The 17,624-nt window shown below is 32.8% G+C and overlaps 2 protein-coding genes across 2 annotated transcripts; one reads left to right on the top strand and one right to left on the bottom strand.

The window, feature by feature from the left end:
- Positions 1-2,514: 2,514 nt before the first annotated feature.
- LOC111396756 (protein PHOSPHATE STARVATION RESPONSE 1-like) lies at positions 2,515-4,916 on the top strand. Its single transcript, XM_023023257.1, has 2 exons — positions 2,515-3,774; positions 4,295-4,916. Exons 1-2 carry the CDS (start codon positions 3,739-3,741, stop codon positions 4,574-4,576), a joined length of 318 nt encoding a protein of 105 aa, XP_022879025.1. The 5' UTR covers positions 2,515-3,738; the 3' UTR covers positions 4,577-4,916.
- A 9,996-nt stretch (positions 4,917-14,912) lies between these two features.
- LOC111397796 (probable leucine-rich repeat receptor-like protein kinase At1g35710) lies at positions 14,913-17,339 on the bottom strand. The gene has a single exon (XM_023024774.1). The coding sequence runs from the start codon at positions 17,337-17,339 to the stop codon at positions 15,057-15,059; it is 2,283 nt and encodes a 760-aa protein (XP_022880542.1). The 3' UTR covers positions 14,913-15,056.
- Positions 17,340-17,624: the final 285 nt, after the last annotated feature.

The raw sequence follows: 17,624 nt of genomic DNA on the forward strand, positions 1-17,624 counted from the left end.
TATCCAATCGATTTAATGAATTTTTTTATTTACATATAATATAATTTTATGGAAGATTCTGCGATTGAAAATAAAAAAGAGAAAAATGAGAAAAAATTTAATGGAGCCAAACACAAGTTGAGCCACAGTATAATATTTTGTCACTTAAATGGGATTGAGATTTTTATTTAATCACCCAATTTTGATATATTTGATTTTAATCCTCCAAAATTTATATACATTTAAAATATTCAGTATCGTCAAATAAATTAATCGACATCTTTTTGATTGAGTATTAATTTTTTCAATATTGTATTAAGTTTTACTTTGATTTCTCACAACTACTTTTTGGAAATAAACAATATACATGATTTAATATGCTCCATGTCACATTATATAAGGGTAAAATAGATTTGTATAAAAAATATATCAATCATCAAGGAAAAAAGGAAATTATATTGATAAAATTGTCGCGAAAAAATGATAAATATTAATAAAATAATTCTTTTTATTTTTTAAAAAAGGATGAGTTATAGGAATTTTTTAACACACACACTTGATGTACGTTTAAATATCTTCTATATTTATTTAGATCATTCGATGTATCGATTATATAGTTCTCAAAATAAACTTCGAGAGAATATAAAATATTTATAAAGATTTATGATAGATTTTTATAAAAAAAAAAAAAAACTAAATAAATCACCTAATGAAAAAAAAAAAGTTGCCTAATGGAGCATCTCTGTGTATCACGGAGCATTTGCTCCGTGATGCACGAAGCAAAATTGCTCTTGGGTGCCAGGAAGCAAAATTGTTCCTGGGTGCCAGGAGGAGCAAAAAGCATCAACTCCTGGATGCTAGGAGCAAAATTGCTCCGCACATCACGGAGCATTTGCTCCGAGATGCGCGGAATTGCTCTATTTTTTATTTTTTTTTGTCAAAAAAATTTTTTACTAAGTGATTTATTTAGTTTTTTTTTTAATAAAAATCTACCATAAATATTCTATATTCTCTTAAAACTCATTTCGAAAACTATATCATAAATACATCGAATGATCTAAATGAATATCGAAAATAGTTAAATATATATCAAACGTGTGTTTTAAAAAATGTGTATAACTCATCTTTTTTCTTAAAAAAATCAATTATTTTCATAATGTTTATTATTTTTTCGCGACAATAATTTCTGACGTTATTTAAAAAATTTCCTAATAAACTTTAAAAAAATTTTAATGTCAAAAGAGACATCATTTAAAAATTTAAGAATTATGATAACATGTTAACTTTATAAATTCACCGACGATTGTATGGTAGTCGAATGCATAAGTTTTCTATATTTTCTCGAAACTCATTTCGAGAACTATGTCATAGACGCATTGAATAATCTAAATGAATATAAAAAATAGTTAAACGTACTTCAAACGCGTGTTTTAAAAAATACGTATAACTCGTCTTTCTTCTTTAAAAAAATCAATTATTTATTAATATTTATTATTTTTTGGTGACAAATTTTATAATAAAAATATTATGTGGTATAAAACACAAGATCAATTATCCAAGGAAAAAAATTGTTGTACTCGGTTAGGAGTGAATGACTTATCGGTATGCATGTTAGGGTCAAATGAGCAATAATGAAATGCTTCCTGAACGAATAGTAACTGGCATGATAAAAAATTCCTACAATTCGTTGCCATAATTTTTGTCTCACTCTCTCATGATGCATGAGAAGATTTTCTTTGGAAGGGATCGCTACAGTAACTCACTTGTGTAAGTCAACAATGGAAGCAATAAAGTTGTCTCATTAATTTCATTTTTGGAAGCTATAGCATTCTAACGAAGTAAAATGATATTTTTTAAGTGAAGCTACAGTAATCGTTAGCAGATGATTCTATAAAGTCAACAAAGACAGTAATAATGCTGCCATATTTTATTATTATTTCTAGAAGAACCATTTTTTTGTGATGAATAGTGTATAACGAGTTCAGCTACAGTACAAAACCAGTTTAGTGTGAAATCGCTGCCTCAAGTTGAATAGTAAATATTGGATCCTCTCTTTTAAAGTAAAAGTGATATCATCAAATATGGATGTAAACATTTAAAAGATATATAATCAGGCTAATTATATGTAATTCCAAAATTAGATATTTTAGAAAGAATAATATTACTTATACACAAGGAGTTACATAATAATTTACATGCAAATGAAATATCAAAAAGAGAAGAAATCTTTTTTTTTTTTTTTCTTTTTTTGGTTGACGAAATTCTGACATGATCATATTTCACCACATCACGTGTATGTAAATCATTATGTATATATAGCATAGTCGATTTTAGAAAATCCCCCTACAGGTTAGTTGTATTCTTGTGTCATGAGCTTTTTGTAATTTTTTTCCTGAACTGCAGAAATACCGAACAGTTAGATACAAACCAGAGACAATAGAAGGTGTGCGTTTGCAATAATTTTTATGTTTTGATTTATTACAAAACTATCTACCTATCCATCTATATGTACCCACAGAGACCCATACACATATACTGTCATATAATAAACTAGATAGTGAATGTCAGATACTTAAATATTAAAGTTAGAATTGAGTATATTACAACACTTCATATTTTTATGTTGCTACAATACTAAAAAATATATATTTGCAGCACAATTTTAATTCAAAATTCTTATTCTTCTGACTCTTAAACTCCAATGCATTGCTTGCACCATGAAGTAATCTATCTTTTCAAACTATTTCACTTAGCTCAATCGTGAACATAACTTCTTCAATGACGTCTCTGGTTCATGATTGTCATTGAATTTAGAATATGCTATATATGTTATGCTACATATGAAAGGAAATCTTCATTGTCACTTCAGATTTTTTTTTTTTTGGCAGAATCTTCACAAATAAAAATGAAAAGAAAAGGACATGTATTGAAAATCTGTCATCTTTAGACAAGAAAATGTAAGTTGCTTCTTTTACTTTTTTGATCGGTAAATTACTTCTTTTACTTAAGTTCATGTCTTGTAGTTAATGTAGTTTTTGGAGTTCGATAATTGTTAGTATCTGAACCTCTGGGCACGATATTTAATATTTTAAATGTTTCTCTTAGTTTATATATGTTCCGTTTAATTGGCTTCCTCTTCTAATTCTCTGGCTTTGCACATATATGTAGGATGATGAACCTCATTTTCTACACTCGACTTCTTTTAATTTTTTGAATGGAGATGTGCCTTGTTTCTTCTTTCTATTGTGATATTATATGTTTTACCTTATGCCACCAGTGACCAAACAATTCGACAACTACACTTCATACCTTTGCTCTACTGTTTTCTTCTCCCAGTTATTCCTGTAGAATAACATGGATGATTGGTAGATATTAATCTCTCTTATAATTTTTCAAGAGAAAAGGATTAGAAGACCATCAATTTCAAATTGAAATTGAAGTATGAAAAAGAATTAGACATTTCGGTAAAGTAGTTTGTTATGGAAGTCTGTTGTGCTAAAGTTACATAATATTCACAAACACGTTGGCAGATGGAGGATTAATGAGTGACTCGTGTTTGTGGACAATCTGGAACTAGCAAATATATTGTGGTTTCAACGAGAATGGTGGAACTTGTCAAATTTTGGAAGTTTAATATCTTAGACAATTCGTAAGGATAGATACAATTATAACTGAGCTCAGCTTCCTTTTAGTTTTTTATATTCTATATGTTCTGTCACTGATTGTGTGCACCTCTGGTTTTTGAATAGTTGACTGCAAATGGAAGTCCAAAAGCCTTTTCATGAGCAGCCTAAGGTATGAATTCACGTGCTGCATTGGTTTTAACTTGAAGGTGGCATATAATATAGGTTAAGCCACATATCAGGTTCCTGAGTTTTATTTGACTAATGCAAAATTTAATATTTGATACATAAAATAAACAGATTATTAATTGCGTTTTATTTGACTAATGCAAAATTTAATATTTGATACATAAAATAAACAGATTATTAATGCTTCTGGCAGCAATAGAGATATATATACTAATGCAGTCTTGTATTATTGCTATGTTTGACGATTTGCTGAGGGATCTCGTTTTTGTGGATAGTATCATAGTAAAATATCTTTTACGGGTGGCACACTTGCTGTCTTGTTTGATAAGTTCCCTAGTGTCAAGTTTGCAGCCTAGTGAAAGTGCTGCAGCTTAGTCGAGATTTTGTATCTGGCATTTTAATTTAAATACTCAAAGGCAAATTAGGGAGAAAAATTTGGAGTGTGACCCTAGCAGTTTCTGGTTATTCCTTTCAAACATTATGTTCTAATTATTCTTCTGCAGATTCAAAGAAAATTGCAGCTTCGAATAGAAGAACAAGGGCGTCACCTTCAGATGATGTTTGAGAAGCAGTTCAAGTCGTGCATGGACTTCCTCAAGGGGACTTCATCCACGATTGAGAACCCCTTAAAGGACTTCATGGATTCAGTGGGAAATGCTCTCTCCAAAGATGACTCGGGAGAACAAGTCGAGGGTAGTGAAACAAGCGGGAATTCATCTAATGTACCCATAGGGGAAATTCACGGGATGTTGGAGAGAAACATAAAGCTCATGAGTCTGAAGTAGTTGGAAATTGTGAAGCAAGTGTAGCTGGCGCGTCCAATTTGTTACCATGCAAGCATGCTAAAGTGCATGGTTAGGTTGTCTAAATCCTGCATAAGACTGAATTGATAAGGAGCTCTAGAACTCTGTAGTCCTTAGGATGAATTCTTATGGGCATTGGCTTATGTTCTCCTCAACTTTTAGCTTATAAGCAACTTAAGATTCTACTTTTTGGCTGTCATATACTTGGATTCCTTTGACATTTGTCTGAGAAAATGGATACGGAAGAATTTTGGTTTGAAAATGAAGCCACCTTTTTGCTCCATGGTTTGAGTTATGATCTCCATGAGAGTTTAGCTTTGTACTTATGACCTATGATTCATCAATAATTTCGTCTTAATATCCAACAGCAGAGGAGTCCGCTTATCATTGGACATGGTTCCATCTTTTTCATCTGTTCTAAATCAAATTGCCAGATGTTACTACATCTATTATCACTTCATGATTCGGTGTCGGTCCCTCGGGTCATATAAATCATTGGTTACTCGCAATGAATATCATTTTCAAATGGAAATCCACATAATTTTGGGTTCCCAATATATGAACTGTCATTAAATGTAAGAAGCTACCCTTGCTCAGATATGGAACCAACAAGATGATTGTATGAAAGGTTAAGGAAAATGTCATCTTTGCCAATTGCCAAGGAATCTCTCCAACCAATTGATTTAATCGAAGGTCCAATGATTCAAGTGAAGTCAAAATTTCTAGTGATGGAACATGACTTGTAAAACTATTATTAGATAAGTGCAGAGTATGGAAGCCCTTCATCTTTCCTATAGAACTTGGAATATCTCCTTGAAATTTGTTGTTCAATAGATCAATGCTTGTAGAAGCTCTTTTGATAATCTACAGCTCATACTCGAACCCCTTCAGCAAAATAGTTGAAAAATAGAATCCGGCATGAATTTCATTTTCACTCACATTAATCATGGCCTTGAAGTTCTCTAAAAATCCAGTAAACTCATTATAGAACATATCGAGAATTTGAAGCTTAGGAAATGGAAGCTTCACCTTTGAGGACTTCGATGAGAGAGCTCGAAGATTCGGAAGAGGTTCCATCCCAAAGGAGAATGGGTAACTTATGTCATTGTTTCCAATATTTAGTTCTTCAAACATCCAACAATTGACCAATGTGTGTGGTAATGTTCCATTCAATATATTTCCACTTAAGTCCAAGCGCAACAGTTCACATCCCTTTCTAAATATTTTAGAATAGTGCCGTGAAAGCGATTTTTCTTCAAATTCAAAAATTTCAATCCTTCATTGAGTTTAGGAATGGTGCCATGAAAGTGATTTTTCTATTTTTACTGTTTCCATACTTATTTGTTTTGGGTTTCATTACCTTTTCCCCTTTCTTCTTTTATAGCGATAATAAATAAGAACACTTGGAACAGAGAAATAGATAAGGTGGCAAATACACAGGCAAGTCAATGAAAAAGAAAAAAGAAAAAAAGAGAATGGAATGTCTCATTTTTCCATTAGATATGTATATTTGATCCACAAATGATGTTGACATCGAGCAAAAGAGCGAATTTAAGTTTTAGGTTTTAAATTTTAATAGTACAAAATCTTTAAAAATCTCTGTAGATCTTCTTTTGCAAGCAATCGTGTTTTGTGCATATGTATGCGTGTATTTTGGTTCGATCATAAAGAGGAATGGAGATAATTTGAGAAGGGTCGTGCTGCAGGTACAACCCCTGCCAGACCACACACATCATGGCCCTGGCAAATTTTTTTTTTTTTTTCATGTGGGGCCGCCTGTCTGGGAATGCATTTGAGAAATATGGCACATCATTCATGATAAATTATATAAATATGAGAGAGAGAGACGCGTGGAAAGTGTCAATGAGTGGAATTCCTTTTAACGCGTTTTGGGTTTAATTAAGATTTAAAGACTAATCCAATCTCAATAATTCTCCCTTTTTGAGCAAACCAAAAGTAATTTGTTCCTTATTAATTCATTTAACCATAATTAATTTGGGTTGGCTTCAACTTTGATTAATTCAGTTCTATTCAAAAATATATTTTTGTCGAGCCCATGATACACGATTGACTCATTGAATAATTTAATGCAAGCTTTAATATAAGTCCACTATTGATATGATAATTTGGAAATTAATATTATTTACTAAGTATTTTATTTTAATTGTCTCGACTCGAATTTGACTTATCCAAATTAATTTTTTTTCTTGAATTAATTCATAATTCAATATTTAATATGATCTTGAAAATGAGCACAATATTGATATGATAATTTTCTTGCTAAGTCGTACTTCATTATTTGGGCTGATTTGATACAAATTTTGACTTCAAAACTTAGTTCCTCAAGTTTCAAAATTATTAACTGTTATCCAAATCAAAATCCTCAGCATCCATTGATCCTTATCGGTGCTAAATAATCTTGACTTGTGACATTCTCGTCTAAATATATATTTTTCTCACCGTTAAGAGGAATAAACCAACAAGGACCACTGTTCAAACTTGCTAATAATTCAACAATATCAAATAAAGAAGAAAGACTTTGAACTCAACACGAGTCACACTCTGAGCAAGCAAATATTATGAATCTAAAAATATTCATGCTTCTTGATGTGAGCTTGATCGAGAAAGATGTAGAAACATATGCTAATGCAGCCTCGTATTTGTGATAATCTTGTCGAGGGATGCACGATCACCCTCTTGTTTCATAAGTTCCAGCACATGCTATATGTAGCCTTGTAAAAGTGCTATCCTTATCGAGAACCCACCTGACATTATAATTTACGTATTTAAATGAAATTAGGAATTAAATTTCTTTTTCCCTTTGTAATTGTATTACACTTTTGGACTACTTATCTTAATAATGTTGACTTTTTAAGATGGAACTCCAAATCTTAACAGTTGGCATTCTCAAAAAAAGAAAAAAGAAAAAAAAAGGGTAGTTTGAGATTGTAACTGTAATTATTCTTTTTAATTTTGACAATTTTTACTGTTTTTAAAGGTTAACAAACAGAATTGGAAGGTAGGAGATTTTTCTACACTTCAAATGTTGTATTTCATACCAAGGATCAATCATGCTACTTGTACAATTTTATTTGTACAATAATGGATGACAACATTTGTTGGTATCATCACATCTATCCATTTTTAAAATTATCGGAAATTATTTTTTAAATCATTGGTCCGAATTTCGCTACCTCCAACGTTATCAACAATGTTAGTCAACTAACATTGTACAAATAGCTTAATTCTTCTACAATATTGAAATCATTATCTTGGCGACATTGACGTAAAAAAGTAAAGCCACATTTGTTGGCTTTAAAATGGTCAAACATGATGGCTAGTGAGGAGTGGGTCCTTGTCCAACTACTGCTTGATCTCTTCTCAATGTATATTCCCGTGATGTATTTCTGGGTTAACCCTTAGATAGTGCACATCATTCTTGATGAAAGTAAGGCATGCATTTGATTCCTTTTAACATGTTTAGGGTTTAATTAGGATTTAGAGATTAATTCAATCCCAATAATTATTTCTTTTTGGCCAAAATCCACCGACCAAAATACAAAACATAAGAGCCTAATTCTCAACAAAATAAAATAACACTATGTAGTTGAACCATCTTTTTTATCCGTTCAAGTCTGCCTTCTCTCGAGAAGATGAGAGGCTAAAAATGAAAGTGTCCACAACACATAACGAAACGGTTAATATTAATAATAATTAAGGTACTCTGTGATTAGGATCCGTAGTTCAATGACACATCAATCCACCAGTCATCGTTCAATATGCTAATTTTCACGTGAAAGGGACGAGTATAATGAATTTTACTTAATGAGATACTCGCTATTCCATAATCAATCCAACCATGTAATTATATAAAAATTATTTTATCAATATAAATCGAGAATTATCACATAATGGAAAATGATAATTCAAACAAGTACTGTTTAATAATGTGAAGGCTAAATTGTAGCCCGAAGGTAACTCTGTAATTGTTTCATGATTTCCCCAAATATAATCATGGGCTAAAATAATTAAATTCACATATAACGACAAAGTTAAGAAGATGTGAAATTTTATTTATAGCATTGAGTGTCTCACGTAAAATTTAAAAATATAGTTGCTTGAACAATAAATTTTAAATCGTTGCGCCTGTTTAAAATAGTTCAAAACCTTTAAAAATCTCTATGGATTTCCTTTAGCAAACAGTTGTGCTTTGTACAGGTGTACACGTGTATCTTGCTCTGATAATGAAGAGGAATAGAGAATTTTTGAGAAATCCGGAGGTAAGTATTTGCGTTTTGACGTTTTCGAAATTGAATTGATAAATTACATCCCTATTTTGTATTGTTAAAAAATCTGATTGAAATTTAATTTGGAATTAATAATTAATTTTAATCGCACATTTTATAGAACCAATAACTTTTTAACCACGTTTTATTAACTTTTCAATTATGCTACGCTAACATCAAGGTTTTCATAAAGTTTGGCATAATATCATGTAACATTCTATCATTGAACAGTTTAAAATACAATGAACATTTTTCTCCAATAATCTACCATCACATGCAATTATGTCAAACTTTTTGTCAAATCCTTCTAGCAAAAATAATTTTATCCTTAACGTTTATCAAAATATACTAAAAATTTAATTTTAATTTCTACCGATCAGAGCTGTATAAATAGGGAGAAAGAAAACGTGAGGCGTGGAAAGTGTCAATGCATAGGATTCCCTTTTAACATGCTTTGGGTTTAATTAGGATTTAATGACTAATTCAACCTCAATAATTCTCTATTTATCCAAAAATAACTTTTTCTCGAATCCATAATATACAATTCAATGTGAGCTTCAAAATGAGTCTAATATTAATATGATAATTTAGTCTAATTTGAAAATTAATATTATTCATGGAATAATTTACTTTTAAATATCTATAACTTGAATTTGACTCATCCAAATCAGTGTTTTCTTGAGTCCATAATTTACCATTTAATATGAGCTTCTAAATGAGCCCAATATTTTTGATCCATCAATACTTCATTATTTGGACCAATTTAATAAAAGGGAAAATTACACACAACACTGTATAGCTTTACATTTCAAAAATCATGAATCAAATAAATTCTTTCAAAAGTCTATACAAAACCATCGTACCCATCACCACCCCACCACCAAACAATCCACAATCATACAAAAACGAGATTGTACCTATAGCAACCGAAAAAATCTTATTGTTCGTTTTAGAAGAAATTTTCTCATAGAACTCGAAAATGATTTAGGTTATTTACTAGTCGCTACGACACAATGTTGCACGCACTTGTCTTAGAATTATTATAAGGTGTCGAATTCTCATTTAAAAGGCAAGTTTCTTATTGGTTGCATTATATGTGATGGCACATTCTATATTAATTTTCAACTATGTTAAGTCCTTCAAATTAAGATTAGATAACTTACTATATAGTGCCAAACAACCCCAAATTCAGGCACTTATTTTGATTCCTTCTCATGCCTATCAAGCCCTTAATTATGATTTTTTTTCTACTATGTGCCCCTAACTACTACTCACTTATCTTATCAGTTAAACTCCCTTCTTGTTAACTGCCAAACCGCCATTTGCATTTACATTTGAAACCATTAACATCCTTCAACTCCTGTAGCCACATTTCTCTCACAAACCACCATATATACATATAAATTTCACTTACCATTTATCCATAGACTGGAGGCACTTTCGAATCTGGAAATTGTCTGAAGGATAGGCTAGAAGTACGCTACGTTTTTGTTACAAATTTGGCACTAATGAATTACTCAAACTCCAAACATCTAAGGTAGGGCGTTTTCGACACTTTCGTAAGTGAAGCAAAAATTATGTTTTTCAATTTGCATTAAATGTTTTGTTGTGTCACTCATGAAAAAATGGAAGCACCATTTTTTGGTTTGAGTAAGATAAGAATAGGACGATTTTGAGTGCTCGGGGTTATCAAAATCTGAGAATAAGTGGACTACTTGATCATCGGTTTGCTTTGCAAATTGAAAGTAACACAAATAACCAAAATCTGCATTTCTGAAAAAAAAATATTCTTTACATCATTTATTTAAGTATCTCCTACCGAGTATTACATGTGGTACTCACCCCTATTAAAATATTACAAGTTAACTCGAGGAATGGCAGTGACTCGACATAGTGGCAAGTGCTCGACGATTTCGAGTACTCTTAAACTTTCTAGTAAAATTTTTAGTTATGTAAATTTTCATATTTGTTTAGATTGTCTTTTAAAAATGTTCAAATGGCCATTTTGTCCAGTTTTTATACAATTCACGTCAACTATAATCTAGAAATGTCGGGTGGACTATTGTTGAATTAAAATTTCAATTTCTGTTCTCCTACATAAAAATGACACAACTTGGGCTACGGTGCATGTTCTAATGTGAGATCAGTGTGGTTTGAAAGTTTTATGAGTCTTCTAGTAGTATTGAAATTGCTTTAAAATTTTACCTAGAGAATAAGTTATGTCCGTTTTAGTAAATTAAGTCTAGTCAACTTCGAAAATATTAGTCTAGCATTAATGGAAACTGTTTTTGTGCTTCAAACATCATTGTCGAGACCCCAATTTTTGATATGTTGTACATATAAATATTTTATGGTCTCTGTTTTAGTCGATGTTTAGTAGATCAAAATTTTTTTTTTTTCTTTTCCCTGTTATGCAATCGGTGAAATTTTTTACCCTCGTGTTGCAAAATGCTTTGCAAATTCAATTTTTACCATATTGTCTAAGTCTATATGGCATGTTAAGATCTCTTATTATTCATTAAATGTCAAATTCTTAATTTTTTCTTATTTACTTATATTGTTGGTTAATGTTATAGAACTCAGACTTTTTTGTAACGCATAGGGTTACAAAAATTTAGGCCATTATAGTATCCAATAACACCCCTTCCCCTCACACAACTCAAACCTTCAATTTCTCTATATTATCTACCACCAACTGTGGTTGCCATAATCAACTCTGGCCACCTTTGGGATAGTCGCATCCATCGTCTGCGCTCCTTATCGTGGTTTTGGGATTTTACAATATGCCTCCTACTCATTGGATTTCTCACCAATTACTTCACAATGACGTAGAGGTGGACAATATGTGACACAATTAACAAACATTATGAGGAATTCAAGGACAGTGCCAAATTGATTATTATTATTTTTTTTTGTGATAAGTTTTGTGCTCGGATTTAAGAAATTGTTTTTTTGAGCATATATTTTTCTTTATTTTCTTGGAGAAAGCAGAAAGTCTATAAATACAAATTCACGATATACATGCAATTGTATTTTTTTTGAAAAATTGTTGTATCTTTCTTCGACGTCTATTTTTTCTTTCATTACATTTAAATGATCCATATATATTGAAAATTATTGCACTAAAAAACCATCTCTTCATATCTGTGTGTGAAACTATGTAGTCCTTAGCATTGGCTTGTGTTCTCAAATTTCAGCTTATAAGCTACTCAATTTGTGATTTTGACGTCATAGACTTGAAAATGAAGTCTACTTTTTTGCTTCGTGGGATATGTCATGATCATAGTGAGCATTAAACTTCAGTCTATTTATTGTTTAAACTTTGATGGCTCCTCGAGAGATACCCGGTCTAGGGCCGACGTAGTGCTGGTAAGTCTAGAAGGGTACAAGCTCAATTGTGCTATGAGATTTGGCTTCAACACCACCAACAACGTGGTTGAATATGAAGCTTCCCTGGCTAGCCTCCAATTGGTCAAAGAGATGCAGGTGAAAGGGCTACTCATTAACAGTGACTCTCAGTTAGCCATTAGCCAAGTTAATGGCAATTTTTCGCCAAGGACAAGAGCATGGCTGCTTATTTGAAATTGGACATGGAGTTCATCCCAATCTTTGAAAGGTTTAAGGTAACGCAAATACCAAGTTGTGAAAACACTCATGCCGATGCCCTTTCAAAATTGGCAAGTAGTAGGACTCCGAACTGCTCACAGTGGTTCCCATAGAACACATTCTGAGGCCTTCCACTTCAAAAGGCGAAGAGGTTATGTGGGTAGAAGATACTCCCTCATGGATAAAGCCAATGACAAAGAAGAAGCACAAAATCCCAGAAGACGAGCCTCACACTTTATCTTTCAAGATGATGTGTTATATAAATGGGACTTTCCATGCCCCTGCTTCGTTGTATAGGTGGGAAGAAAGCTACTTATGTGCTTCAAGAGATACACAAAGGGTGTGTGGCAATTACTTTGGGGGATGGTCCCTAGAACAAAAAGTGTTAAGGCAAGGATATTTCTGGCTGACCTTGAAAAAGGAGGCCAACAGTTTGCAAAAAGATGCGATAAGTGTCAATGCTTTGTGACAGTTCAAAGAGAATGGGGAATTGATCTCATTGGACCTCTACCTAAAGGAAGAGACCGTGCTTGTTTTGTGATTGGTGCTATTGACTATTTCACCAAGTGGGTTGAAATTGAGCCACTGACCAAAATAACTGAAGTAAATACTTCGAAATTTTTGTAGAAAATATCATATGTAGGTTAGGTATTCTCCACTCAATCGTCTTTGATAATGGGCGACAATATCACTAAACTCTTCGATTTCATCGTTACCCTCCATAATATTATGGTACCTATGATTTTGAGGATACAATCCCACACTCTATGCCATAGAACTATCATTTTCACAGAGTGAAAGCGACTGGGTAGCCGAGCCCTCTCTAAATGTTCCTCCTCCTTCTCAACGGATCTATTATTTTTTGGTAGAGAATCAGTGCTTTCATAGATGGAAACATAGTTATATGTTTTGCATCAAATGCAATTCTTATTCTCTGGCTCGGATCAATTGCTCTTCTCCCTTAGGCTTATCTCTGCACCAAAAAGCAATCTAGTTTAATTCAATGAAATAAAAAATAAAGGATACTTCTCTATTTTCTATTGCTGATTGTACACATCTCTGTTTTTCGAATAGGGGGCATTGAGGCATTGAGATCACAAAAGCATTGAGAATGTAATTCAAAGTCCAAAGCAGCTTCATGTGCAGTTGAGGAATGAAATTCACGTGGCATATTTGTTTTAAGTTGAAGGTGGTATATAGTATATGTTAAACCACGTATCATGTTCCTAAGTTGTAATGTGACTACTGCAAAATTTATACATTTTTTGGCTTTACTTCATCTATTATCACTTTATGAGTCAGCCTCGAGTCCTCAAGTCAATAGAATCATTGATTGCTTCTAGTCCAAATGTGCATAGTGAATACTGGGTCCTTGTCCAACTACTTCTTGAACTCCCCAATGTACATTATTATGATGTATATCTGGGGATACTAGCAACAGTGGGAATGAATAATGGTTGAACGTTTTTTAATGATGAAGAAGTGGATGGAAGAGAGTCAATGGCTGGAGCTAGAATCTATTTTTTTAGTTGGGTGTTGGGAAATTTTTAGTAAGCATATTTTGCAAGAAAACATATATGATTTTTTTGTTCACGCTGTAGACTTTAATTTGCCAATAGATTAGGTTTCTGATTTTACAGTTTTGGTAGGGATCAACCGAGGGAAGGAGGAAGATGGTTAGGAAAGTTCTAAGAGAGAGGATGAGATGTTTCCTTCAAATAAGTTGATTCCCTTGAATATGGTGAAAAAAAAATTGACTATTAATTGCAATATCTCTATATTACATTAGATTTTAAATAAAAATAATTTTGATAGAATTAGGAAAATCTGCTTATGTTTTCTTAGATGACAATGTTCGATTAAAATAAAAAGAAAAGACTATGAAGAAGGAAAATGAACAAGAATGGCAAAATAACTCGTCAAACCTGATACCACAAGGCCCCGTCTCGCCCTATCTTAATCGAGATATTCAGGTTGGGGATAGGGTTGAGATTTCGTCCCGGGGAGGGAATGGTAACAAGGGCCTCATCCAGCCGAACCCGCCCTGTTTAACTTCTTATTTTTAAGAACTCAATACTTTAAATAGAAAATTTCACGAAATTTCATTAATTCTAATAGAAGATGGTAACTAAGATTATCTAATGAATATAATGAACAATAAAAGCATTAGTTTACCAAATATATTTGAATAATTTAACTTTTAAAAATAAATAAATTAATTAAAAAATTTAATAACTATATTATTGTGTCACTTTTATGAATAGGGGTAATAAAAGAAATTTCAAAAAAAATTAAAAGGGTACTAAACGGGGCAAGGGCCCCGTCTAAAATAGGTAAAGGGGTGGGGACGGGGGCGGGAATTACCTCGTGGGACGGGGGTGGGAGAGGTTGCCCAGACCCGAACCTGTCCCGTTGCCATCTTTAAAAATGAAGTCTTCGCAATTTTCAGATGATAACAATACAATTATTTTCTTCTCCTTTTATTGCACTAATAAAAAATGCTAATATGCATGTTCTAGGAACACTTAACATTGAACTTATTTCTTTTTCAACTAATAACTACAAACAATCTACCTCCATCTTCTACCGTCTTTTATTTTGTAAACTTGATAAACAAATTCTATAAACCATTCAGGTTTTTCATATTTAAAAATTAAATATCCCGCAACCATTCCAAATAACATTCCACATCCATACCCCATGAGGACAACTTGCCAGGTGAATCCATCTAAGATATTGAAATCATCATCTTTCTGTGTTGTTGATACTAGAAGCTTTGGTTGTGGTTCATCATTTCTACACATATTTGTCAGTGGTAGTCCACATAATTCTGGGTTGCCAATATATGAACTGCTATCAAACGTAAGAAGCTGGCCTTGCTCAGGTATGGAACCAACAAGATGATTGTATGAAAGGTTAAGGAATGATAGACTTGTCAACTTTGTCAATTGCCAAGGAATATCTCCAACCAATTGATTTGAACGAAGGTCCAATGATTCAAGGAAATTCAATTTTTCTAATGATGGGATATGACCAGTGAAATTATTATAAGCTAAGTTTAGAGCATGTAGGCCCTTGAACTTTCCTATAGAACTTGGAATCTTTCCTTGAAATTTGTTGTTTGATAGATCAATGCTTGTATAGGCTCTTTGGATACTCCTCAATCCATACTCAAACCCCTTCAATAAAACAGTTGAAAGAACTTCGGAGTATTCAGCTCCTGTTTCATTTTCACTCACATTCATCATGGCTTTGAATTTATCTAAAAATTCAATTGGGAGAACACCATTGAACTCATTGTGGGACATATCAAGAATTCGCAACTTCGGAAATGAAAGCTTCACCTTTGAAATAGGTATTATACTGTGGAATCTATTGGACTTCAATACAAGGACTCGAAGCTCCGGAAGAGTTTCCATCCAAAAGGGGAATGGGCTACTTATGGTATTGTTTCCAATATCTAGTACTTCAAGCATCCTACAATTGACCAATGACAGTGGTAACGTCCCACTAAATTGATTTCCATATAAGTCCAAATACTGTAGTTCACATCCCTTTGGAAATATTTTGGGAATGATGCCATGAAAATTATTATTCTTCAAATTCAAAACTCGCAATCCTTTACCAAGTTTAGAGACGTTTTTGGGCAACTGCCCACTTAATTGGTTCATACTTAGATCCAGAGCCATGAGTGACTTCAAATGTCCAATCTCAGGTGAAATCATACCTGTGAGATGGTTGGAGGAAATATCCATGAACATAAGTTCTGTTAAATTTCCTATCGTTGGAGGTATTTGACCTGAAAGCAAGTTGACTGAAAGGTCTAGGTATAACAAGTTTTGCAAGGTTCCTATCGTTTGAGGGATATAGCCGGAAAATCTATTATCATTCAAATTAAGAAAATTGAGATTTATCAACAAACCGATTTCAGATGGTATTTCCCCAAAGAAAGAATTGTTTTTAAGCATCAATACTGTTAACTGGGTCCAATTTGTGAGAAAATAAGGTAGGATGTGACCACAAAGATTACTATCGACAATAAGTAAAACGGATAATTTGGTCAGATTGGTCAAGGATAAAGGCAAGGATCCCGTAAGTGATCTCCCACTTAAAATCAACTGGGTAAGGTTTGTGCATAGTCCAAGCTCAGAAGGAATTGTGGAATTGAGTGGACTATCGATTAAGAGACCAAGGTATTGAAGATTCTCGAGTTTGCCTAAAGAAGATGGGATCTTTTCTTCGAATGAAGTTAGTTCAAGGATTTCTAGATTTGGCATCAAACCAAAAATATCAGGAATTAAACCAGAGAAGTTGTTCGAGGCTAACCCAATACCTTTCAATTTCGTCAGCTTAGTAAGAATTGATGGCAAGGAACCCTGAAATGAGTTACCAGTAAGGTTCAGATATTTGAGCTTTCCTAGATTGGTGAATAATGAGTCTGGAATTTCACCAGTAAAGGAGTTAAATGACAAATCAAGATAAGTTAGATTTCGGAGATCACTAATTTGATATGGAATCAACCCATGGAAATGATTCCAACAGAGTTTGAGACTTGTGAGATTTGGAAATGAAGAAAAATCGAGTTGGTCAAGTGTGTCATTAAGGCCTGCACCCGGCAAGTATATCTCATAAAGTGACACTGTGTTGCATACAACCCCTTTCCAACTACATAGATTCGTGATATTATTGAGGGCCCATGAATCAAGAGAATCATGAGATGATAAGGTGTTCTTCCACCTTAAAAGAGCCTCTGCTTCCGTTTTCTTAGATGATACAATGTTTAGTGCAAATGGAAGTGAACTTAAAAGGAAAGTGTGAAGAAGGAAAACAAAGGCTTTTTTAAATGGTTCCATGCTTATTGTTCTGGGTTTCATTACCGTTTCCCCTTTCTTCTTTTATAATAGTGGTAAATATGAGAGAAGAAAAAGATGATGTGACAAATATGCTGGCAAGCCAATGAAAACAAATATAAGAAAGAAAAATGAAACCTCATTTTTTGGCTTGATATGTACATTTGATCAACAATTATTTTGGTTTGAATAACATGGCGAAAATCAAAAGACTAGGATGCAAATCATCGTCAACAGTTTCTGGATTGGAATGTGATGAAAAAGTAGAATATCAAATGAGTTGCTTCA

Source organism: Olea europaea, chromosome 7 (assembly GCF_002742605.1).
Source record: "Olea europaea var. sylvestris chromosome 7, O_europaea_v1, whole genome shotgun sequence".
NCBI lineage: Eukaryota > Viridiplantae > Streptophyta > Magnoliopsida > Lamiales > Oleaceae > Olea > Olea europaea.

Bases quoted from the DNA above. Each gene is read 5' to 3' on its own strand.
- LOC111397796 (XM_023024774.1), bottom strand. From the start codon at position 17,339: ATGGAACCATTTAAAAAAGCCTTTGTTTTCCTTCTTCACACTTTCCTT.
- LOC111396756 (XM_023023257.1), top strand. From the start codon at position 3,739: ATGGAAGTCCAAAAGCCTTTTCATGAGCAGCCTAAG. The intron at 3,775-4,294 runs GTATGAATTCAC...ATTCTTCTGCAG, and splicing joins CTTTTCATGAGCAGCCTAAG to ATTCAAAGAAAATTGCAGCT.